Genomic DNA, 25,304 nt, shown 5'->3' on the forward strand with positions numbered 1-25,304 from the left:
CACCGATTCATGAAGAGGCTAGATTAGGAGTACAACATTCCATGATTGTTAGTATTGAAGAAAACTGTGTCGCATAAGTAAGTGTAATACTCTTGGCCTGACAGCTCCTTATAAGTGAAAAGTTTGGGAAATCCAAGTTCATGGACATAGCCTACTAAATAGCCACCAATTTCATGTTGAAAGTATCAGAAAGGTATAAAGTTGGCGGTGATCATGTATATCACATCACAGCCATATCGTTGTTGTTATTGTGGTTTGGCATAATTTGACTGAGGCATATGGTTGTTAGTATTATAACCTTATATGTGTTTTGATGCATATTATTATATGACCACATGGTTGTTATTTTTACGATCTTGGATGTCTTACGAAGGATACATGGTTGTTATTGTTGTAGCCCTTGCTTGCTAAGTAATCTAATGTTACATGATTGTTAGTTTTGTAACTATATAAAATAGGTGGTTTTATATGTGAATATGTTTCATTTGAATATGCGATTTGCATCACTATAATTAATTAACATACATTTGTATAGGCTAGATTAACCTTTGTTACTGAGTAATTGTACTCAATTCTTTATTTAATATTTTACAGGCATTAGTTTCGAGCAAGACAAAGGGAAGGCACTATAGGCTTAGGAACTCAGTTTTCTACTGTAAGCCTCTCATAATTTTAGATACATATGTGTAATTAATTGAAATTACTAATTAGGATGTTCATATTTAATTATTATTTGCGCTATTGAATATTGACTATTGAAATGTGTATTTTTGGACCCTAATACATGTGGTATCTTTTTAGTTGAAAGATATGAGCAAAGTTAAAATACTAGTGCAAGTATAAATTTGATTATATGCATGTTTGTATTGAATTATATTGAATTTTGAAGTCAAAAAGCCTCCCCCTGCTATTTCTAAAATCAAGGGGTTAATGATTGAAATTGTGAAATATATAAAATCAGGTTATTATGTTGTGTTACATAGGTTGTCCTGAGTCTTTTGAGTGTGATTTAAGGGTGGTTGTGAGCATATGATACTTGGTTGTGATTTTGGACACCTAGTTATCTTTTAAAAGCAAGAAATGAATGAGTTTGCATTTTGATATTCTACTTTTGATTGAGAAATCACTTGAATGTGAAACTAATGTGATTAGTTAGAGCTTGAAAAAAGCTTTCTATAGACATCTAATTCACCTCAATCGAATATCGAATGAAGATTTAGGATGCATCAAAAATTTGGTTAAGAAATCTGACATGAAAGCTTGTTGCTATCATGAGTTTTACAGTTTATGCCACAATTAAAAATTTTATGCTGCAGCGTATTTTGTCAGAATTCTTTATTTTTTCTCTTTGGACTTCAATTTGATGTTATCTTACTTGATATGATGTTCATACTTTTATATATAGGTTTTACTCTAACTTCTGTTTATAAAATAATTTTATAACATTTTAAGTTTTAAAAACTTAAGATTTTATTTATGTAAATTTTGTAAACTTAATAATTTATTTAAGTTAGTCTCATGATTATCTTAATTTTAAAGTTAATTGTGAATTAGTAAGAGAAACCTTATAGATAGTCCCAATCTGAGGTTTGATTTTCAATTTTACGGTTTTAACAATAAAAACAACTGGATAAAAACGCGATGCTCTATACCTAGCCGCATCGGCTCATTTCCAATGTATCAGACACAAAAAGTGTAACAATATAGACGAACCTATGTTTACAGGACACATATCGGCGTCCCCGGTGAATCAGATTGGGATAACGTTAGTATTTCCAACGTATCCGTGATTCTAAGCTAGTCAACACTATCTCCCTCAAACTGAGGTTGCAATGTGCAATTATCCTAGGCCTAATAATATCAGCAGACAGGTTGAATCTACCATTGCAACATGGACTCGTACATGGAGATGCCATGAGGTCTTGCCTTCAATCAATATCTAGCTATAAATGTTTCACGACAAGTATGGCCTTCCTTAGAATTTAGAAACATGACCAACCAAAGCAAAGGCTTCCTCGACGGGCCTCCCTAATGGACTAAATTGTAGATGTCAACCCCACATGATGTCTCTTTCACTCCAAAATCGTCATCATTCATCAACATATACAACATCAGGAGGAAAACCCTCTCGCTCATTACTTGTCCTGCATGATAAGATAATACAAGGAACACGGGGAGGAAAATCTTCTCAACCATTGACACACAATTCCTAAGTACCAACCACCACTGCATTTTATATTAAATTAAGTAGACGGAAAATCCTTTACCACAGAAAACACACATCATAAGTTGTTCTAGAAGAGTTCTATGTTATTATTATTATTATTATTATTATTATTTGGTTCCCTAAAGTGGATTTGTACTTTAATCACAACATGCATCTTGTCTTATCTATTGCCTGAACTAGCTCCAAATGACAAACAAATTCTAACATGTTATATCATGCTAAAATATAGAATGTTTATAACAAGTCCTATCATTTACAAGTCATGGATAGTACAGTTCATTTACCAAATTCCCTGCAACACCGCGTACCCATCTAATTTTCATTGAAAAACATGCTATTCAATAACTACGAGTTTACCCTCAGTTTTTTCCCCTTCCTAGACTTTATATGCAATAAAATGTCCCCTAAGATCCATGGAAAACTCAGAAAACTAGAGCCCTCCTGGTTATATGGAGGGTGATAGGTAACATGATACCAAGCACAGGCCATTTGCATTTTTTCATGTGGTTGGCAACTACTTTCAAACCAATGTTTAACTTCATGCTGCAAATTCTTCACCGATAACAGAATCCGATCCTTCATATCTCCGTATCTCCTGTTATCACGCTGCAAATATGAAGCACGGCTTCGCAAGTTACCAGTCAGCAACTCATCCTCAGTCTCGGCTCCATAGAAGTTCATTAAAGATTTCATTTTCTCAGCATACATATCTCTATGAAATTTTGCAGCCTCAAGAAAGTCCTCAAAACCATCCACCTCAAGTTCACGATCATATGCTTCTGCTAGTTTCTCAGACCACCAATCAGAGTTGGACCTTTGCTGCAAGATCAACTCGACTATGGTTCGGTATAGTTTTCCCAAAACCCCCTTCGAGATATACATTGGTTTTCCTACCCTCTCCATGAAATCAGGAAACTCTCTCGGTTTCAAGGCTCTTGGCATTTCAGCAGGTGTTCCAGTCTTTGCAAAGTCAACAGCCATGGAGTGAAGCTCCGCTAACCCCAGACATTTTCTACTCAGAGCCTTCTCAGGTTCACGGTCTGCATGAACCAGATGAGCCGTAGAGATAGCACCTAAAGTATCATTGATCATGTAATCAACAAAAAATTGTTGGATCTCCTGCACACACAGGTGTGAACAAATAAGGAACAATTTCACATTCATTAATATTAGATAATGGTCAAGTCTAAACTGAACTGTGCCAAAAACTACCTTCATTGTCACCTCATGATCCATTACACGAGGCCTCCTTGAGCAGTCCATTGGAGCCACTGTTTTGCATGGGATTAGGTCTTTATCCCAGCTTATGAAATATAAATCACCATCAAGATCGCCACCAGAGCATTCATTTGGATGTGGCCTGTAGACCAAGAGATGTGTTTTCACTCCGTAGCAGCAATAGATCAGAACTATAAAATATCTACTCTCATAAGTAAATCTTCACAAGACAATATATGCAATATCTACTTTTAACAGATAGGTAACAACAGAAATGAAAGGTATGCCCCTAACAATGCGCATTGGAATACCAAACTTTTGATCAGCTGGTAGCATCAGATTGTAATCAACCTAAAAACATGACTAATGACTCTAAATACAAGCAGAGAATAAAAACACAAACAGCAGAAATGGTATGGCCTTTTGGAAGACGACGATAACATCTATCAAGTCCATGTAAAAATCTTCTATACTTACCTAGGCCCTTTTTGGGGGAAGACAAGGCAATCTCTCAAACTGTTCTCCTCTAATTCAACATCAAAGATAGCATCAAGGACTCTGATGTCTCCTGGGTGTAGACAAGGATTTTTTGTGACGACCACCTTGCCCACTATTACACATGTGCTCTCATCCACTTTCCTTAAGCTTTCATGTCCACATTCAAGCTCAGATTTTGTCATGGTTATGCGGACATACACTTGACCATAATTTAAAAGACCAGTTTCATCCAAGCAACCAATTAAAACCCGACCTTTAGGGACAAATATTCGGCATCTACTTTTCAAATCAGATAACTGGTACTCATAATAAGACCTAAGCATCATTGATAAGTAAGGTTCAATGTCTGGTTCGTAACCTTGATGCAACATCTTCACTAGAATGTTTTTTGAATCTGCACCACTTAAACTCTCTAAAACATTCAAAGCTGCCTCTCTAATATTCAACATTTTTGCTAATAAAGACAGCTGATCCTGCTGCAATGCCTCGAATACCTCATCTTCTATTCCTAAGGTGGACAACAGGGTTATAATCTCTCGATTCAGAAAGCAAGGCATAGCATCACTCCATTTAGTGACATTAAGCATTGTGCTGCTGGATTCAAACTTAAGCATATTTTTGCGCAATGATAACTTCCTGAAAGAATATTGATCAACAGCAATGACACCCTTGTATCCACCATAGCGAATTTGGAAGGCTGATGGAACATGGTCCAATTTACACTTCTCTGCTACTTGCTTGGCAAAAGATTGTGAAATTTTTCCAATACCATCAGAGAAACAATAGGTTGTACCATCATCAGAGGTTACTTCAATATCTGGAATTAACTCCACATCCCGTGTAGGAACTTCAAGGGTTTGCATGGAAGAACTGAACAATTGACCCATCCTTGCTGCACATTTAGAGACACTGGGTATCACTTTGAACCTTCCCATCCATTCTCTAATATCATCTGCTGTCACACTATCATTAGAAGCAAACATCCAAACAGAATTTGACCTGAGTTGACTTGCTGAATAGGCCAGAAATTCAAATCTTTTAGTCCCAATTATAATCCCATCTTGAAGAATAGTCAATATCCGCTTATATATTTCAGTTTCAAAAGACTTTGGAAAGATGCCCTTTTGAATGCTAGTGGAGACTGCACCAGTTGGAAGCTTACTCCAATCCTCTTCAACGAAAGTAACTCTAATGAAGTCTGAAGCATATGATGCAAAATGCTTTACCACATAATTAGAGGTTTCAAGCTCAGGACCAAGACAATAAATCTTTGATGGGGTAATCAAGGCTCTATGGCAGCTCATGATGTTATTATCTGTCAACCTTTTATGTGAAGATGGCGGAATAGTTCTTTTTTTACACCTTAGCACATGTAACTGACTCTTCACATATTTTAGGGGTTCATAACATGTGGAATTCAGGTTGTGCAACTTCTGAAGAATTACAGCAGAAGTTTCTTCATTTAAGGTGCTGAACGAATCAATCAAATCATCATCTACTGATGCAAAACTTATTTTCTGTGTATGAACAAGAGAATTGAGTTGAAAAATAATTTCATATTGTAACTTTGAATCTGAACCACACTTTACAAGTGGAACTATTTCTGCTGAAGAACAGAATTCTTCCCCATCTTCTAGAATTAGATCATTTAAATTCTCTCTGTAGAGTGGGAAACTTCGAAAAATATCCACAGCTAATGGTTCTTCTTCAATTACCCAACAAAACGATGTCGAGTGTCCAATTGACTTCATAGGCGAGAAGTCTGTTGTCCGTACCCAAACAAATTCAAAATCCTCCCGACAAAAGTGGTACCTATCAGCTTTAAATTTTGATGCTATATTTGGCCCAGCGATTTTTTTATAGATCTTTGGTCCATATTTGAGCTGAAATGAACAAATGTGGCAGTCAGTTTTATAAGAGGGCAAAACAAATATTTAACTTTACCTTAAGAAGATAAGAAATGGTCAAAATGAAAGAGCCAATAATGATAAAAGCTATAAGTTCTATTATACCATGGATTGTGACAGTAGAAAAAACATCTGACAGATCAACAAAGTGACTATGAAAGCCATACTTCCAATACACATAATAACCATACAGCATTATTTCATATGCAGAAATTCAAACCATATTTAGCTCATTCAATCAATTAAATGACAATGAGAAGTTGAATGGCTATAAGTTTTTAGAAATAGAAGTAGCCTTTCGGTCTTTTTGTTGTTCATGTTACAAGTCACTGAAAACACCAACACAACAACTATGCTTCACAAGGGTAAAACAAACTGTCAAAATATTTCAGTGGTCATCAACATCCTGAGCCCTGACGCATCTTGTGCAATTGTACTTCACCCAATATTATGACACAGAAAAATAAGAACTTCAAACCACTCAAGAACACTTGTAATTACTGACTTTTGTACTAACCAGAGTCCAGAACCTTACAATCTTTGTCTTCTGGAAATAATCTGGCTGTTGAAGAAAACTTAACGAACTTTTACTCTGGTTTCAGGAAATCCTACCAATAATTAGTTAATTTATCTACACATCAAGCCAAATCTTTTCTCCACCCTATATTCCCAATATTGGCACTTTCTGCGAGAATATGTCTCAAGGTCAATGAATTCCAAGTAGATGGGAAAAATTACATAGCTACAAATTACGTTCACCTAGATACATGAAACAACAGCAACAATTTTAAGGCATACCTTCAGAAGTAGTGCATTCAGTTTTCCTTCCCCAATAAAATACCCATTTGTCTCCAATATATCCTGAAATATTATTTCCAGTTTGTAACACTCTTTCTCTTGCCAGACCCAAAACTCAGCCCTCTCCCTCTCGGGCATGATCCATCCTCTCACACCCTCCCAGGATTCCAGCACACTCATACAGTTCTCTTTAACCATAAAACCCGCATGCAAGACCCCATTGTCGACCCGGTTTCTCGCATTGGCAGGTCTGAAGACGATGTCGTCTGAAGTCTCAGAGATTTTGAGGTAGTGGGATTTGAAGACAAGGCGGTCTTGAAGAGAAAGCGATTGAGCTTTCGCTTTGGCGTCGAGGGTAACGAACTGGACGCGGCCGAAACCCCGTGACTTCCAGTTCTTGCGCTCCGTAAAGATTTCCAAGGCGAAGACTGAGTCATGACCGGTTATGGACTCCAGAAATTCTAGGAGCTCTTTGGCTACGGCAGAATGGGGTATGTTGGAGATTCGAACTGTGGGATTGTTTTGCCAACCCATTGAAAATGGAGAGCCAAGAAAGGGCCTATAACAGAATCATACGAGCGGCTTTCCGATACAGAGGAAGCCCATGCCGACCGAGGAAAAGAAGTGGCGATACGGCCTAGAAAAGCGATTGGAATTTTAGACGAAATGGAAAAACTGTGGAAATTTAAGTGTGGAGGTCATAGTTCATACGAGTCACGAGTCAAAAAGAAAAACCCTAGTCACGAATTGAATTCAATTCAACACGCGTTGAGTTACTTTAGATCATGTTTGCTACAGAGGAATGAAGGAGAGGTACTGGAATTGGAATAGACTAATTCCAAGCTTTTGTGTTTGGTATGTAAAAATAAAAATTTTAATTTTAATTCCAATCCCATCTAGGTGGGATTATTTAGTACCACCATTCCCCTTGGTATTGCAAAATCAAACTTGGAATTGATTTTTGGAGAGACTAAAATGCCCTCCTATCCACTTCATCTTCTTCCTTCATTGGTTCAAGATCCATCGTCAGAAGCCCAGATCCATCATTATCATTTTCACTTTGAGATATTCTAGATCTGGCTCCAAAAGATGATCTTTGTCGTTGCGTTCGCTCACTCAAATCAATCATCTTCTTCTTCAGGTTTGCTTGGATCCGTCGCACACGTCTGGTCTCTCACCTTCGCCTTCACTATCTTTGATGGGTTCTCCTTCTTCTTCGATCTCACACCCAAGGGCCTCTGGGTCTCACAAACGTCGCCGCCTTCTCCTCTTCGATCTCGTCGCTATCGGCCTTTGGGTTTAGCAAACGCCACCGCCTTCTCCTTCTCTAATCTCACAACCATCGGCCTTTGGATCTCGCAATGAAGGGGTGGTGGAGCGTGGAGCTTCGTTGGAGAAGATAATACTCCACTGCCATGGTCGCTCATTAGAAGGTTTAAAAAGATCAAACAATTTTTTTTAAAATTATAAAGGTTATTATAGTCTTTTTATAACTTATGTTTAATTATAAAGTAAAATAAAAATAAATATTTTTTGTAAGTATTACCTCATATCAAACATGATTTTAAAATTTTATCATCATTCTCAATGCCAATTTTAATCCCAATCCTAATTTCAATCCTTCTAAATTAAAATCTACATACCTAACAGGGCCTTAGTGTGTCAAGAACACAAGAGTGGAGTGGGACATGGACTTGCTTCTCTCCGCTACCCTTCCTTTCCATTTCGTAAAATAAAATATGAATTAAATTAAATTTGAATAGTTTAAATTTAAAATTTTTATTTTATATTTATTAAAATTAAAATGTTTAATAAATTTATTTTATCACCAATCAAAATAATCAAAATTTAATTTGAAAGATTCAAAAATTATAAATATAAAATAAAAAGAGTTAAGAGACAAAAATGTCTTGAAAGTTGGACAAAAATATGGCAATAGAACATTCTTGAAAAGATAAAAGCTTTCATTTGGCTCCTTAGTAAAAATAGGCTACATACAGCAAGTCGAAGGGAATAAAAGGGGATGGTTGAATCAAATGAATGCCCTTTGAGATGTGGTGAAGTGGAGACTGCTATGTATATTATACATGCTTGTAAATTTGCACAAGAGGTGTAGAAGCAACCAATCAAACCTGAGCTGTGATCAAAATTCATGCAGCTAGATTTATTATAATGGATCAGATGAAACTCTACTATTCCATCAAGTTCCTACTATAATTTACACCCAACATGGCTAATAACCTTTACTTATATGTGTTAGGACCTGCGGACTACAATGATTGAGGGGGTTGGGTAGTGGGTTTTAATTGCAAACTTGAAAACTATCCTTCCACTATTGTGAAAGTCCTAGGAATTTTATAAGAGCTTGATCTTTGCTAGTTTAAGGGGTTTATAAATGTTGAAGTCTACTTTTACAGTATGGAAGCCATCAATCTTATAATGAGAGGGCACCATAAAAACCACCTCTATCATGATATTATTCAAAATGCTTGTAATATTCTTTATAGAGATCAGTTTGTTTTCATTAATTTTGCTTTTAGAAACATTATTAGTCATGCCCATTGCCTAACAAGGGAAGCTCACTTTATGGAGAGCTCTTTTTATACATTTGATCATTCCTCACTTGATATTATATTAGGATGTGAATGATGATTGAGGTTACTTTGTTCTTGCTTCAGTTCCTTTGTACTGTTCTGCTTCAGATTTATGAATGAATTTCAGATTTGATTTAAAAAAAAAAATGAATAATCCGGGAGCAAAAGTTGGATGTCTTGTTGGAAGAGATCCCCTGTATTATGCTCTACTGGTTGAATATAGTGGCCTTTTTAGAAACTCATGTAAAGTTTACCCAATTGAAGTGATTGCATGGACTCTCTCGCACAAGCCTGGATCCAGAATAGGATCGATCTCATAAATGCAGGGCCCAATTGGTGATGATCTATTTGCTTGGATTTTGTAATTGAGATGCGCTCCGACTTATTTAGTTTGATAATAGCCGCACAACTTGTTAGTTTTCTCTTTTTGAACTTTAGGTTAGTTTAAAAAATATTTGGCGTACACTGTTTTTTTTTTAAATTAAATGTGCCTAAAAAATATGATAGATACATTTTTCTAAAAAAAAAAAAAACATCTTTCTATGTAGTAAGCATTGCATAAATGTTTTATACGTATTTTTTATTTTTTTAATAAATATAAGAAGAAAAGTTTCGCCAACAATAAATAATATCTCTACCACTTATATCAGCTTTAATTGATTAATGTTTCATATTTTAATCATTAACTTCAAAAATTAAGAGTTTTGTATATCTTTATTTGATTTAAAGAAGTCATGGACATTTTGTATTCTCCCTTCATTGCAATCACAACAAGAAGTGATCTCAAAGACCAAGATATCCACTGTCAGCCATGGTTGATAAGTGTAAGTAAAGTGAGACATCCATTTGAGACTCACTTGTAAGTTTTAATTTCTTTTATTTCATCCTATACACAATTTGTTAATTTAGATTTTTTTTCGGGAAGATGAATCGAAGGAAGCATCAAGAGCATAAGCAATGGCACGCTCATAAGCTGGCTCTTGTATTTTCTTTGCAATCACAATTTGTAGTGTTATGGCAATTGCAGAACATTAGCAACTTGCGAGGTTGTGATGGAAATGAGGAGAAAGGGATTCTTTCAAGAAGGGAATGACAAAATGGTTCATGCCCTTTTAAAATCAAAATATAAAATACTTCAAATTACATGTTAAATAGCAAGTGTTGTTTTTAGATGATTGATATCTAACTTGACATGTTTTAAATCCCACTTAAAGAAGTCGGGAGACTAAAAAAAGAAACCAAGAAAGGTGTCATTCTTTATTAATGTGAAAGCTTACAATATATAAATAATTTTAATAATAACAAATGAATATTCTAATAATACCTAATGAATAAGAAACAGTTCTTAAAACTCAACACAATAAATTTTTATAGATAATATATCGTAACAAAATAAATCTATGACTTAACATTTCTCCTTAAACTCAAGATATCTTTGCAACAATTTATATAGTTTGATCTGAAAAATGTATCACATAGAGAGGCTTCAAAAAGAGCAAATATAAACTTAAGGTGATTCTTTAATCAATGAATATATAATCATAAATCATCATTAAACAAAATTTTAGAGTGATTCTTAAAATCATTGGACAGAAAACTAGTGAACGATTCTTAGATGAATAAATCATTGGATAGGAAACTTGAGGGAAATTCTCAAAAGGATGAATCATTCCAAAAGCAAAATAAAAAGATTGAGAAAAGTGTCATTTATTATAGATATAAAAAATTTACAATATATAAATTATCTTAATACTAATAAATGAATATCTTAATAATATTTAATGAATGCAAAATATTACTTAAATCATGAAAGAAGTCTCGAGAGAAATAAATGAGATTTGAAGAAGTGCTATTCATTATTGATATGAAAGGCTTGCAATATATAGGCTATTCTAATAATAACAAATGAATATCTTAATAATATATAATGAATATAAAATATACCTTAAATCTTAACACAATAAATTTCCATAATATATTAATAATATTAATATTAATTAGGCAGATGATGAATTAAAAAAATTAATAGATTGATAAAATTATGAGTTGCTCGGTTGGGATAAGTAGAGGAGAGGTTAAGTTTCTTTCTTTATTTCTTTCTTTTTTGTCAAAAAAGAAAAGTTAAATTTCACATAAAGTAATGAAATTGTTATTATTAGGTTTATTAAAAATTATAAATTCTCAAGAAGTTGGGACTAACTTTCTTGATTATTAGGAATTAACTTATTGAGGTAAATATAGTTAAATTTTATTTCCTAGTTTTTTTATCTTTTTTAAAATTTAACATTGCCAAATATATTAATTCGTAACTAATAAATGGATAATTATGTTATACCAAAAAAAAATGGATAATTATGTATTTAACATTAAAAATAATATATGTTCTTATCTAGTAAGTAGCCTTCTAATTCTCAATAAAAATATTATTAATTTATTTTGGCCTGAGAAAAATATGATTAATTGGACCATGCAAATTTTTTAGAGTTAAAAACAAAACAGTAGAGAAAGAGATTAACTTCCCTAAAATATAAAAATATTATTCGATACCTTTCTTTCATACTATGCAAAAGATAAATAGTAACTCAGAAATATTTTTTTTTTCTCACAACATATTTATTTTTTAACATTTAAATCTTGTGAAAATGTTTTAACAAATTCAGAAAAAGAGGGTTGCATGAAAACCAATGAATAACAAATTGCACAACATTCACAGCACGCGTCATACTCCATGGCTAATCATGTTTGAAGAGTCATATTTTTCCTAAATTCATGTGGGTGGATCTGATTCCAGAAACAAAATGAAAAAGAACAAACTAGACGCAAAACCAACAATGTATAGCCCCGTGTATGTTTACCATTATGTCGAGACCAAGAAAGCACATTTTATTGTCATGAAATTCTGAATATAGAAAAAACTTCACCTTCATTGTGAACTGAACTACTTACAGTAACCAAGGCAAAGCAGCGTCATCAGAAGAACTTCGATACTTGCTCTTGTTGGACCAAAGCCAGATCTTCGAAACAGAGAAGCTCTCACCTTTAACTCTATCTCCTATCTTCTTCCCCTCCACAGCTTCCTCATTGTCCGAAACATCAGACATCACCACTTGCAGATTTGAGCCACTCACCACATACTGATACGAACCCATGGAGAAGCATCTCCTTCCATCCATGTTACTACTACCACCCTCTTCTTCTCCAACCTCTTCTGCTCCTCCGTTAATGTTTCTGAACTTTCCAAGTCTCACAGAAAAAACCCTTTTTTCAATCATTCCATCTTCACTGCCTAGTACTCTCTGAGCATCTGAACACCTGGTGACATTCTCTTCATCTCCTTTGAATCTATTCAAAACCCATGAATTCTCATCATTGAATAATAGGTTTTCCATGGAAAAACCAGAACTTGATGAGATTGTCGCTCTGCAGAGAGGGCATGTGGTGTTTGAGAGAAGCCACGTGTCTAGACAACTGATGTGAAAAGCGTGGCCACACATTGGCAACAGTCTCAGCTTGTCCTGCTCAGAGAATTCGCACAGACACACAGCACAATCAAAGGGTTCTTTCAGACCCAAGACATCCTCGTAGTAAAAAACAGGAAGCGCGTCTATGAGAGATTGTTCTAATCCTGAATCATGTAAGCGAAAGAGATGATGAAGCTGCCTTTGAAACACACGAGAACGCGTGGATTCTGGGAATCTATTGGAATGATATAAAGGTGAAGAGGACGATGGAGTTTTCGTCAGAAGCCAAAGAACCAAATGAACGATTCCATAGACAAAGAAGATGACTGCTAGAACTATTATCACTAACAGAATAAGTGGGCTGATTTTACTTACTGATGATGAAGGAGATGGTTCTTCGTTGTCTTTTACAGTGAGGTAATAAGGAGCTTGGAAAGAAGAGAGAGGCGATTCAGGGGATGAGTACTTCAAGCTATCACCTATTTGCTGAGTTTCAAGTAAAACGCTGGGCATGTTAACAGATATCAAGATTCTTAAAGCAATCTTTGAGTTTGGAGACAGGAACACTGGGGCGATTTCCTCATGCAAACTCCATCAAAGAGACTCAGAGTCAGTATAACTGAAGAAAAAGAGATTGGAGAACAGAACTGAACTCACTGCAAATGAGAACAATTGAAGGGATGCTGATTCTTTTGACTACTTTTGAATCAAGAAACCCCAGACAAAGAGTGTTCGCCTTTTTCAGTGGTGAGGCAAAGAATGTTTACTTTTTCTCTAGTAACTAATAAAATGACTTAAGTAAAGTATTATTATCTTTTTAATAAAAATTTATTATATAGAAAAACTTTTTTAAGATAACGAATCATGTGATATTACTTGTGTAAGTTCTTATTAAGAAAGCATAGACACCAGCATGATGTTTGTGGTTCAGCACATAATGACGGCACAATGAAAAGGTCCTCTCTTGTTTATGTTTTCACAGTGCAGACCCAAAAATAATACATTTATATAGAAATATAGATAGATAGATAGATAGATAGATAGATAGGTATTGCACAAAAGAGAAAGCTTGTAAAAGAATTCTAAACAATGAATAAAGAGGAAGCACCAATATGTCGGCAATCAGATCCTGCAAACGGGACTAAGATTTCCTTTTAATTCTGAAAAAGAAGGTCTGTGGCAGCTCTGGGAACAGGGTCTACGTACTTCACCATTTTGTTGAATACTTGAATATACCATGATAAGATAGGAAAGTTTTGATCCGATTTGTATATGAATCTAAGTTTTGATCCGATTTGTATATGAATCTTTTTAGTTATTGGCATTTTATTGTAACTCAAAAAAGTATTATCATACCTGGAATGTTAAGATGTTATCCCTGATTGAAACTTCAAATTTGTACACTTAAGCATTGACTGTCTTCTGCAACATATTACTTTTTGAATATTTAGGCGTACTTCTAAACAGAGAAAGCGCCAAATGATCAAGATATTGACCTTTTCATGGAATTTCATTGTCCAAACCTGTCTACTTGTTAGGGTGGCTTGTCTTTTAAAACGCAGTTCACAATCGAAATCATTTCAGGTTATCATGACACCGTATCATGCTCGACTAATTACGCCATTTCACCTCAATCTTGGCATGATTGCAGCGGAAGAACAATTCTTGAAGGCCAAGATTAAAGATGTTCATCCCTCCTTTTTTTTCACTGAGGCCATAATATAAAAGATGGACATTCGTGGTAGGTGGGATGTGAGATGATATTCACGAGCCTCCCGTAAGTCCATTTTCACATGTTCAGAGAAAGTGACACGAGAGAGATTCCAACGGAAGACAACACAGGATGGTGGGGTCCCGTATTCCTTTCCTTTGCACGCAGGGCATCTAAATATTGCCTATGATTATGTCTGTCCAAAAGTTGCTTTAGTGGTGATTTTTGGTGTTCAACTCCCAACTAGCTAGAAGTCAAAAGGATCGGACTTGGATTCTATGAAATACAAATTTATGAAATGCTTTAATTAAAACTAAAAAAAATGCAGATACAATAGAAAAGGGTTAAAAAGAAAGAGAAAATAAGTCTTCATTCTCACTTCCTTTCTCATTTCAGAAGCATTCTGATTTGAGATTCAGGCATTTTGCCAACGTTGCTTAACTCCAAAATGAGAAATTCAATCATACACAGCGTGGAAGAAGTCGTTCATATGAAGTTATTTCTTGCTAACTCCTATCAAAGTTGTGAGCTGAAACTTATTTTGTACTTGTCCTTCAAAGTCATTACCCCAGAGAAGATGCAAGGAAAAAAAGCACCATACAGTAACTTCAATGGACATGAATCAGAACATTTCTGCTATGGACAGTTGAAATGTCTAAAGCTAAGACCACCAAATGCATTCAAGGATCAGAATCTCAAGAACCAGAACCTTCATCCTCATCACTTGATCCACTTTCTTCTTCACTGATATCCACATCCTCCTCACTTCCACTCTCTTTACCACCTGACGGGCTTCCAATGTCTTCTTTGCATTCCTAGCACAATATTCTGTCCCAACAACAACAGTATTTCACATTTAACATGGTTCAGCTCGTCACTTAAAGGAATTAAACAACGACTTTTTGCTGTTGGGAAAGAAAATGAACCCGTAAACTACAGTTTCCCCACTTCTTTATCAAACTTATTTTGGAGAAACGACAATGCCACATCACAATTGTTAGGATCAAAAGTATCTGGATAAAGCAAGAGTTGTGGAAGTAAGGTTTCCAAGATATTTACAAGATCTGGAAGAAGAGAAAAACAAAAGATGCATCATGCACGGTCATCTATCAATATATAAATATGCATGCATGCAAGAGAGTACGAGGAAATCAGGTTACTAGGATACGGCGAGAGGGCCCTATGCATTTTTTTTTTTTTTTGGGTGAAAGGGCCCTATGCGTTTTACGTACTTGAGTATGAAGATCCTAAAATTAGCAATTACCATATATTCCACTCCAATCTTCGCATATTTTACCAGTACTGCAGACAAAGAAATGGACAAAGAGTCAGCCATTAGCCATAGCCATAGCCATAGCCAACCTTTGAAAAAGAAAAACAAACAATTTCTAAATATCATTCCATAGTCCAAAACGATTTCATTTCCCTATTAGGCAAAGAAAAAAGAGGGGAAAAAATTAACAGAAAATTGGGTGCGCCACTCAAAATCATTATTTGGGTGAAATCTTGTTCACAAAATACATCTTTGGGGTACGTATGGGTATTCATGGGGAATCTCGACACGAATTTTCCAGGCTCCATCGTCGTAAGGGCTTGCAAGCATTAGGTTGTTACAGAGGTATTATAAGCCAATTCATATATTATCAATAATCAAAACCATTTCACGGCAAGTTAGAGAGATAGAGTAGCGTGGACAGTACTATCTTCTGGACCGTGAAATTCCACTTCCAATATATCAAGCCTATCACTTTAAAATCAGCCATCAACCTGGGAAAAAGGAAAACATGTACATGTTAATTAACATGACCTATGAAACGTTACTGATTATTGCCTATATCTCCAGCATTTGTAAGCACTTACAAGGTGGCCAACATGTTCGACAGCAATACTTTCATCATTTGTCCGCAAATTACTACTTGGTACTTACATAAGCTTTCTTGACTTCTATGTGTTTAATAAATCTTGCATTTCTTTTTCTACGACACATTATGATTGCTAGCTTATCAGACACGCTATAAATTCTTCAACATCTCACGACAAGCAAATTGATATTTAACCAATTTGACCAGCTATGAAGAAAACGGTCACCAAGGATAAATTTAATATTATAAGTATATATCCATCAACAATAAAACAATTCACTTACAAGTTCATTACATCTGTTTCTTTTCTTTTGCCTGAAGATGACATTCTGATGTGAGTAAATAACTTCATTCAACCTTCTATGTTTCTTGCTCAGCCAAAAGTAGAAAATTGTAAATGTAATTCTATTTGTGTCTGTCTTCGCCACAATCAAAGGTTCAAAATCAAGAGTTACTTCCATTGTGCTGCCCTCATAAGCTCAATATATTTCCATTAAATACAGGGGCCTTGTTCGTAACTCAGAAGATGCTGATATATGAGATGAAGAAGCACAAAAACCCATGCATGATTAACCTTGGAATTAATCTAATGTCAAATTTGCAAGAAGCATAAAGTTCACATAATCTCAAGATGACTATTCCGACTCCTACTATAAAGATGATCAAATTCTCTGCAGAAAGAGGGCAAAGAAGAAAAGATTGTGATAAAGAATATGGATTTCTTTCTGGGTCAAGTATAAGCAATAGTACCGATAAAGTATACCATACCCAGATAATGAGGAAAGATACAGAGATTGACGTGTATCTAGATCACCCAGGGAACAAAACATGAAAGAAAAACAAGTGCACAATGTTTATTACCAAGCTTTAATTGCCACAAGAACCAAAGAAAATAGCCAAGAAAGAAACCTACTGGATCAATCTGTCTGTGCTAGGAACGCTATGATCTTCTGATGACAAGGTGAATGCAAGTAAATGAATGAGCACGAGTCTGATTGACAAAGCAGAATTCGGAAATATATAGTTGGGTTTGGACTGGACTGGATTTGATTGGGGAGGATCAATACTTAAGCGCTGTGTGAACAATATTTTCTTTTAAGTTTTCCTTTCGCCAATAATATTATATTTTCTTGAGGTTTTCAACTGCCGCAACTAAATACCGTTAAGGCTTTGAAGCATTATGTACGCTATGTGACTATGTGAGGCCCCCGATCACCATCCATGATTTAGTAAAAAGATATGTGCATGTACATGTTGTTATTGACATCCCTTCCTCTTCTTTTTTGGATTGTTTGTTATTGACATTCCTAATTTTTTTCTTAATATGATAATATATCCTTGATGCTTTCTCGGGTTATTTGGTGCTAAATACTAGCATGAAATTACAAGAATTATGTCACGTATGAGGCATTCGATCACCGTCCATGATGTAATATTTTTTTGGCCTGACGTCCATGATCTAATGTAAAGATTTATGTTCAGGTCAAATATATATATATATATATATAAAGAGACATGCATGTTATTCATATTCCTGTGTTCATTATTGAATATGAATCCTGTAAAGTTGAGGCTTTATAATTGTTCATGATAATTTGTTAGTTTTTATAATCAAATGCTTTAAAAATAACATATTGCTTCTCTTTTTTTTTGGGCAAAAAAAGAGACTATTTTATTAATCACAAAAAAAATAGTGCACATGCTAATAGTCAAAACCAAAAAAAAAAAAAAACCTACAAACACAACCTAACCAACAAAAACTCACCCAAAAAAAGTACAAAAACAAGTTCCAACTATTCAACAAGCCAACAAAACAATTAACCAATTTTTTTTCTTTTTTTTCTCTCGACAAGCTGAAGTGTTCTCTCTCGACTAGTGAGAGTGTGCGAGCAAGAGTGGTGAGTGATTTTTCTCTCGTGTTGCTTTCTTTGAGTGAAATTTGTCTGCGATTTTGGTTTTCAATTTTGGTTTTATTGGAGTGAAAAATTCCTATGAGCTTTGAGTGGGCACTAGTTTTTTTTATTTTCCAATTAGGTTTTTTCTTCTTCTCTTTGATAGTTATCGACAAGATGGAGGGAAGTTCAAGGGGTGGACAGGGGACAAGGGGGAAATCTGGTTTAGTATTGAACCTTTAATGGAATGATAAAGGAAACACTAGGTGGTCTCTGGTGGGGTGACTTTTTTTCGAAAGGGAAACTAACAAGCCAACTATCATCGGAATGATTCGCAAGGCTTGGGGTTTAAAGGAGGAAGATCTAGATATTATGGAAAGCAGTCCAAAGGACTTCACCTTCTATTTTGCCAACGCTGATGATTATTCTAGAGTCCTTAGAGGGCGCTCGTGGGCTATTATGGGGAATCTTTTGAGTATACAAGAGAGGAAAGTTTAGAAAGTTATTGATGATATTAATTTTGATCGGTGCCCTTTCTGGGTACAATTTCATAATATCCCTATTAGTTTGATGAATAGGGATAATATTGGGAGGATGTGCTCAGTGGTAGGACATTTAATGATGTTTGAAGCAACGGAGGTCAATGGCCATGTGAAAAGAGATTTTATCAGAGCGAGGATTCTAGTTAATGTTTGTCAAGCATTTCCTATTGGCTTTTGGGTTCCTTGACCTCCTTTTTATGACCTTTAGGTATTAATCCGGTATGAACGTCTTACAATGATATGCTTTAACTGTGGATGCTTTAGCCATGAGCGATGATTTTGTTCTCTAGAAAAACGTATGGCTAATAATGACCCAAGTGAGCTAATGTTTGGGCCTTAAATGAATGCCTCTCTGATGAAGAGCTGGGAAGAATCCCTCATTTTAGTGGATCAGACTTGGTGCGAAGGCAAAGTACTGAAATTCAAGGTGGTGCGTGAGGAAGGTGTGGACGATATGCTTGGGGAGCTCAGGGAGGTCAAACAAATTTTCTGGGATATCGGTTAGGTAATACAATCTCACCATTGGATAATGAGGGGTGTTAGAACGCCTTAGCGATGGTACAGGCTAAACGACATAACTATGAGAAAAGTGAGAGAATGTTGACTAGTAAGGTTTGTAGAGTTGAGGACAAGTTAGGCCAAGGAAGTTTTTATGTAGGCCCAAAGGAAACCTGTATAGAAGTAGATCAAATTTGGGCTGGGCGACTGAAGCAACGGTTGTACTATAATGATAATTTTGGGCCATTTCACATGGACCAAAATTTACAATACCATAGAAGAGCCCATATTAGACGAAAAGGAGACATTCATATTGAAGAAGTGAGCTTGTCATCAACGACAGAATTTAATGTGAATTATATTGTAAACTCTCCAACTGAAGAGGATAAAAGGGAAGGAGATTGTTTTAATTCAAGATGAAGCTCTGGTTTCATATATGGTTTTAGAAATGACCTTTATAAAGCTGAAGTATAGTCCGTATGAACTGAGCACCCTTTAGGATAAGAAGAGACGTGGTTTGTTTGGAAACAAGATTGAGTTTTTGATGGGTAAAGAAGAAGACTTAAGAAGTTCAGGGAGGAAGGGAAGAATGAAAAGCAAAGCAAAAAAGAACCTTATTGAAAACTTGAATAGTGAAGGTAACATTTTAGTTGATGTTCTTATAAGCACCCTTATATTTTCCTAAAGATTGGTTCATCTTTGAAGGCTCTTTAAATAACTCTAAAAAATCTAACGGCACTAGTGATTGGCCTCATGCAGTCAATAGGTCCTAATGATTTTACTATCTTAGAATTGCCAAGGACTTGGTACCACTTTGGCAATCCAAAATTTGAAGGAAATGTGCCATTCTAATAAACCATCTTTTGTTTTCTTAATAGAGACTAAAATGATGGTAAGTAAAGTTGAAAAAATTAAAAAAAAGTTGGGTTTAATTGGTTGCTTCTATAAACCCCCAAAAGGTTTGAGTGGTAGACTAACTTTATGATGGGGAGATGATATTCAGGTTTAAGTCCTCTCTAGCTCGGCCTTTTTTATTCATGTTGCTGTTTGCTCTAGTGAAAATGATCTTCCTAATTTAATTAACTTTATGTATGGCCCTACCGATAAGGGCTTGAAGAGATGCATTTGGGTTGAGATAGCAAGATTAAAACCTCATGATAATACTAATTGGTTATGTATTGATGATTTTAATAATCTTATTTTACAAGCTGAAAAATGGGGCGGGAATCCCCATTTTGTTAGAAAAATTATGAATTTCTAGCTTTTCATCTCTAAAGGTGAACTAATTGATCTGAAATTCAAGGGATCTCCTTTTACTTGGACAAATAATAGATTAGATGAGGCTCATATTAAAGAACGTATAGATAGAGCTATGGGCTATGTATCTTTTTGTAACAAGTTCCCCAAAGCTATTGTTTTTCATAAGGAACCTGTAGGTTTGAACCATTCTATGCTGAGATTTAATTTGTGCTTCATTGATACAATTACTCTAAAGATTTTTAGGGTAGAGGTGTAATATCTTGAGTTTTAATTCCCTGATTAATTAAACCTAATTAGGGTAATTAAGTAAGTTAAAGTGGTGTGTGACCAGAGAGGTCTAATAACCATATTTGATAATATTTCAGCCCTAGTTGTGGGTCCGGTATCGAGATGGGCCACCCGTGCATCAAAAGGAGAAGAAAAGGGAGAGTTGATGTTGCTGTGCCACACGTTGTGACATGAAGATCATCCGATGCAGCGCTCATATGTTTTTGAATAAGGGAGAACCTCTTTATGCCATGCATCGTAGCACATGACCATTTTCTACATTTTATTAGATGCAAAATGAGATAGAAATAGAAAGAAAGAAAAGAGAAGAAATGGAGAGGTGTGTCAATGCTCTGCTAGGGTTTACTTGTGAATGACATTGAGAGTATTTTAAAGGCTACAAATACCCAAGGTAAGTATCACACTAATTAATCTCCCTATTTCTTTCACATTTATGAGTTTATGATTAGGGTTTGTTAGTAGAAGTAAAATTTTGGTCCATATAGATTATAGGTCCGAATTTGTTTACTCAAATAGAGTTAATGGGGGTAGATTAGAGTATCTAAACTTAGGTATAATGAGTTTTGGTGTCTTGGGTTGTTGGGCACCATTAATATTCAAAAATCTCATTTATTATAGGTGGTTGGAAGTTTATGATGCCATTAATGGGGATTTAATTGCTCATTAATGCTATTGGGGACTAAAGGTAATTACTAAACTTAATAGATAGGCTCCAACTCTTGTAGAGTGAATGTTAGGAAGTTTAGAAGTAGAGATTGAGGATTCAAATGTTTAAATTTGTTATGTTAATGGAATTCAACTTGATTGATTATAATTTTAGTTCTTGGTCACCTATTGGATCGGAAATTCAAGATTGGAAGCTAGTTGATTGAGGGGTAAATTTTTGACCTTTCAAAGGTTTGAGATAACAGGGAAAAACTCTACTTTGGATAATTATATGTTAATTTATTAATAGTTGGTTGTTAAATATGAATTGTGAATGTTACATGCGTGGGATTTATTTTTAAAGTAAAATTTATATATTAGTTTCAATGAGTGTATGAAAAAGCTATTTTTGGCTTAAAAATGTAAAATGTGAAGTCAAGAGAATCTTAATGATGAATATGCTTATATTTTTGAAAAATAAATGTGATGTTGTGTAAAGGTATTTTTGTGTTAATGAGAAATGAATCTTGAGAAAATGATGAGAATACACACTTGGGTAGTGCATGGTTGTGAGCCCAACGTAGTTGTTGTAATAATGAGTATATGAAAGCGAAAAAGTAAAAATGAATGAGTATTGATTTTGGCATGATCAGTGGCGAGAGTTCACCTAGGGATTGGAAGTAGAGAAAATTTAAATAATAATTAGGCTGTCTTTTGATGTACGGGCATATAGCCTTATCCCACAGTTTATCGAGGGACCATCCTATAATTTGTTGAGGGACTAGAACCTAGCAATCTCTACTGATTCAATAAGGAGAATAGCCTAGAGTATGAGATACCTTAAGAATTTGAGAATGGAAGAAGCCGTAGTCTGAGAGTGAGTTTTGTGATCTTTGGCCAGGTCACACCTCACAATTGGTGAGCTTGGGTAGTCCAGTCACACGAATAGAGCCCTAGTCAGTATTATAACCTATGATTTCAGTCTGAGAAAATAAGGAGGATAAAAAGTTGGTTGATCATTGCCTAAGTAAATTTATGACGTGTCACACGTGTTAAGAGATGGTAAGTCGCATGAGTATGGGTTATGTCACATATTTGAGAATATGGTGACAATGTACCTAGTTATGAGAATTAAAGAAGATATTTAATGATAATCGACAGGTTATGTTATATGCCAGCATGTTTTACATACTTAAATTTCTTGTGCATATATTTGGTTTATAATTAATATATAACTGCATAAGGTAGGTTTAACCTTAGTTACCGAGTGGCTAGACTAACCCCTTTTATTTAAAATTTTTTAGGCTCTACCTTTAGTGTTGAGAGGGAGAAGACTAAAGAGGCGAGGAATTAGAACATTTCTTTCTATATGCCTTTAGTTTAGATTTAATTGTGTAATAGTATATAATTTGCCAATTCTAGGATGCATGCTATCACATTTACATTATTTTGGTTGTTGAAAATGTTAGATTTATATTTTAGACCCTTAGTATTTGTGTATGTTGATATATATATATATATATATATATTTGCAAGGTCAAAATACTAGTGCAAGTGTAAAAATAATGATTTAAACTTGTTGTGAACGATTTAGGCGAGATGCAATAACAAATTACTTCCCCTTCTATTTTTGGTAAAATGAGGTTAAGGAGTGAATTTTTATTATATTAATGTTTCAACACTTATAACGTGTTGTTTTGGTGGTCCTAGGTTTATTGGACATGGTCCAGGTGATAAGAAAAGCTTTTGGCAATTGTTAAAAGTTTTGGACACCCATTTTGTGTAAAAATGTTAAAAAAGTGGTTTAAATGTGTTTGGGTGCCCAACTTTCTAGTATGACATGTTTTGAAAGTGAAGCCTATGCCATTAGCTAGTTCTTGTAAAGAGCTTTCTGTAGACACATAGATCACATCCTTCGGACATCGGACGAAGAATTGGGGTGAGTCAGAAGTCCCCCAATTCTGCTGTAAAATGACAGCAGAATCAACAAAAATTTCATGCAACACATCCCTGCATAAGGCGCTTGAGCCGCGACGCGTGGCACAAAGAGAAACACACCATGGTGCATTGTCCTGTATCACAACACATGTTTTGTTTTTCAACTGTTTTTGACTTCTTTCACTCTTCTGAGATATCTCATACTTCTGTAACTTATTTTTATTCTGATATGAAAGACTTTAATCGATTTCAACTCATTTTTATTTAGATAATGTGGGATCCCCTGTTTTTAAATTAAACATTGGTAATCATCCTTTCGAGTTAAGTCTCGGATTGCCAGGAGTTATATTAGTTAATTATGATTAGTAGAGTGAGAATGTTTTAAGAGGTGAACTAGTGCAACTGTCCTTATTTTTTAAATATTATAAATCCTAGCTGGAGCTTACCTACAATCATAAAGGCTGAAGAAGTGGATTGTGTGGTAGAAAGGTTAAATTGGTGTAAAGAGGATCTAATTAGTTAGAGCAAAAAAGTCTTCCCCAATAATAAGAAACTTATTAGAAAGCTATAGTCCCAAATTGCTGAGTGTCTTCATGGTGATTATTCTAATAAGAAGGCAGATTTAAAAAAGAAGTTGGAGAATGAACTTGCTATGATTTCTGAGCGAGAAGAAGCTTATAGGTGGCAACGATCTAGAATACAATGGCTTCTTGATAGGGATAGAAACACACGATTTTTCCATGTTATTACTACACAAAGGAGGAACTATAACAAAATTTTAAGGATTAAGGATGGAAGTGGGGCCTGGGCAAATAATCAAATTCTGATAGCTAATTTTTTTATTTCTACAAGGAGCTTTTTAGAGCCTCTAAACTTAATAGGTCTCTGATGTACTTGACTATATCAATATTAAGGTCTTTGAGGCAGATAATTTGCTCATGTGTAAAACAATGTCAAATGAAAAAGTTAAGGTGGTTGTGTTTAAACTAGTAGCTACTAAATCTCCAGGCCCAGATGGTTTCTCTAATTTATTTTATCAAAAGGCTTGGCCTACTATAGATGATCATATTGTAAGAATGGTGAAAGGTTTCTTTGAAAGCGATGAAGATTTGTCTAGTATAAATGGCAGCAATATTGTTCTTATCTCAGAGGTGAATTGACTGGAGAGTGTTGGTCACTTTTGGCCAATAAGCTTGTGCAACTTTGTTTATAAGGTAATTTTTAAGGTGATGGCTAATCGACTTAAAAGTATTTTGGGAAAGCTAGTAACTATTAATTAGCGAGCTTTTGTGCCCAATCGTTTGATTCAAGATAATGTATTGCTAGCTCATGAAGTTTTTCATTATCTCTAGCACAAGAAAGATATAAGTAGTTTTGATTTGGCTTTAAAAGTTGATCTTAACAAGGCTTATGATAGATTAGAATGGGATTTCCTTGAAGCCGTGCTTACCCGCTTAGCCTTTACTTCTTGTTAGATCAAATGGGTGATGAAATGTCTAACAACTGTGAATTTTAATCTCACTCTTTCAGAAAATTGTTGCTGAAGTTACCCCTGAGAGAGGCCTCAGGCACGGGGATCTTATATCTCCATATCTCTTCATTTTGGCAATGGATGTTCTTTCAAAAATGATATCTATTCATGCAACAATTGATGAGATTAAGAGTGTTAAATTAGCAAATACTTGTCCCAAACTTACTCATCTTTTCTTTATTGATGATGCTTTATTTTTTCTTAAGTGCTTTGTTCTGAATGTGAAACCTTCAAGCTTATTATGAACATGTTTTGCTCAACTTCAGGACAACAGATCAATACAACAAAATCTTGTGTTTTCTTGTCATCTAATACTCCTGATGAGGTAAGGGAAGATATTTGCTCTATTTTGGGTGTAGTTGGTTTTAATGACCTTGAAAATATCTTGGTTTGCCAACTGTTTGGGAAGGTCTAAATTTGTTGCTTTAGCTAAT

At 34.9% G+C, this 25,304-nt stretch overlaps 2 protein-coding genes across 2 annotated transcripts; both read right to left on the minus strand.

Moving 5' to 3' along the window:
- Window positions 1-2,414: 2,414 nt before the first annotated feature.
- Window positions 2,415-7,399, minus strand: LOC129309309 (RNA-dependent RNA polymerase 2). The gene is made up of 4 exons (XM_054950840.1): window positions 6,649-7,399; window positions 3,923-5,826; window positions 3,440-3,587; window positions 2,415-3,346 (listed from the first exon to the last, which is right to left on the minus strand). Exons 1-4 carry the CDS (start codon window positions 7,180-7,182, stop codon window positions 2,573-2,575), a joined length of 3,360 nt encoding a protein of 1,119 aa, XP_054806815.1. The 5' UTR covers window positions 7,183-7,399; the 3' UTR covers window positions 2,415-2,572.
- A 4,663-nt stretch (window positions 7,400-12,062) lies between these two features.
- Window positions 12,063-13,842, minus strand: LOC129309648 (RING-H2 finger protein ATL46-like). The gene has a single exon (XM_054951304.1). The coding sequence runs from the start codon at window positions 13,214-13,216 to the stop codon at window positions 12,185-12,187; it is 1,032 nt and encodes a 343-aa protein (XP_054807279.1). The 5' UTR covers window positions 13,217-13,842; the 3' UTR covers window positions 12,063-12,184.
- Between the last annotated feature and the right edge of the window lie 11,462 nt (window positions 13,843-25,304).

This window comes from Prosopis cineraria, unplaced genomic scaffold (genome assembly GCF_029017545.1).
Source record: "Prosopis cineraria cultivar Desert tree isolate PC_DT_omini unplaced genomic scaffold, ASM2901754v1 PC4, whole genome shotgun sequence".
Classification (NCBI taxonomy): Eukaryota; Viridiplantae; Streptophyta; class Magnoliopsida; order Fabales; family Fabaceae; genus Prosopis; species Prosopis cineraria.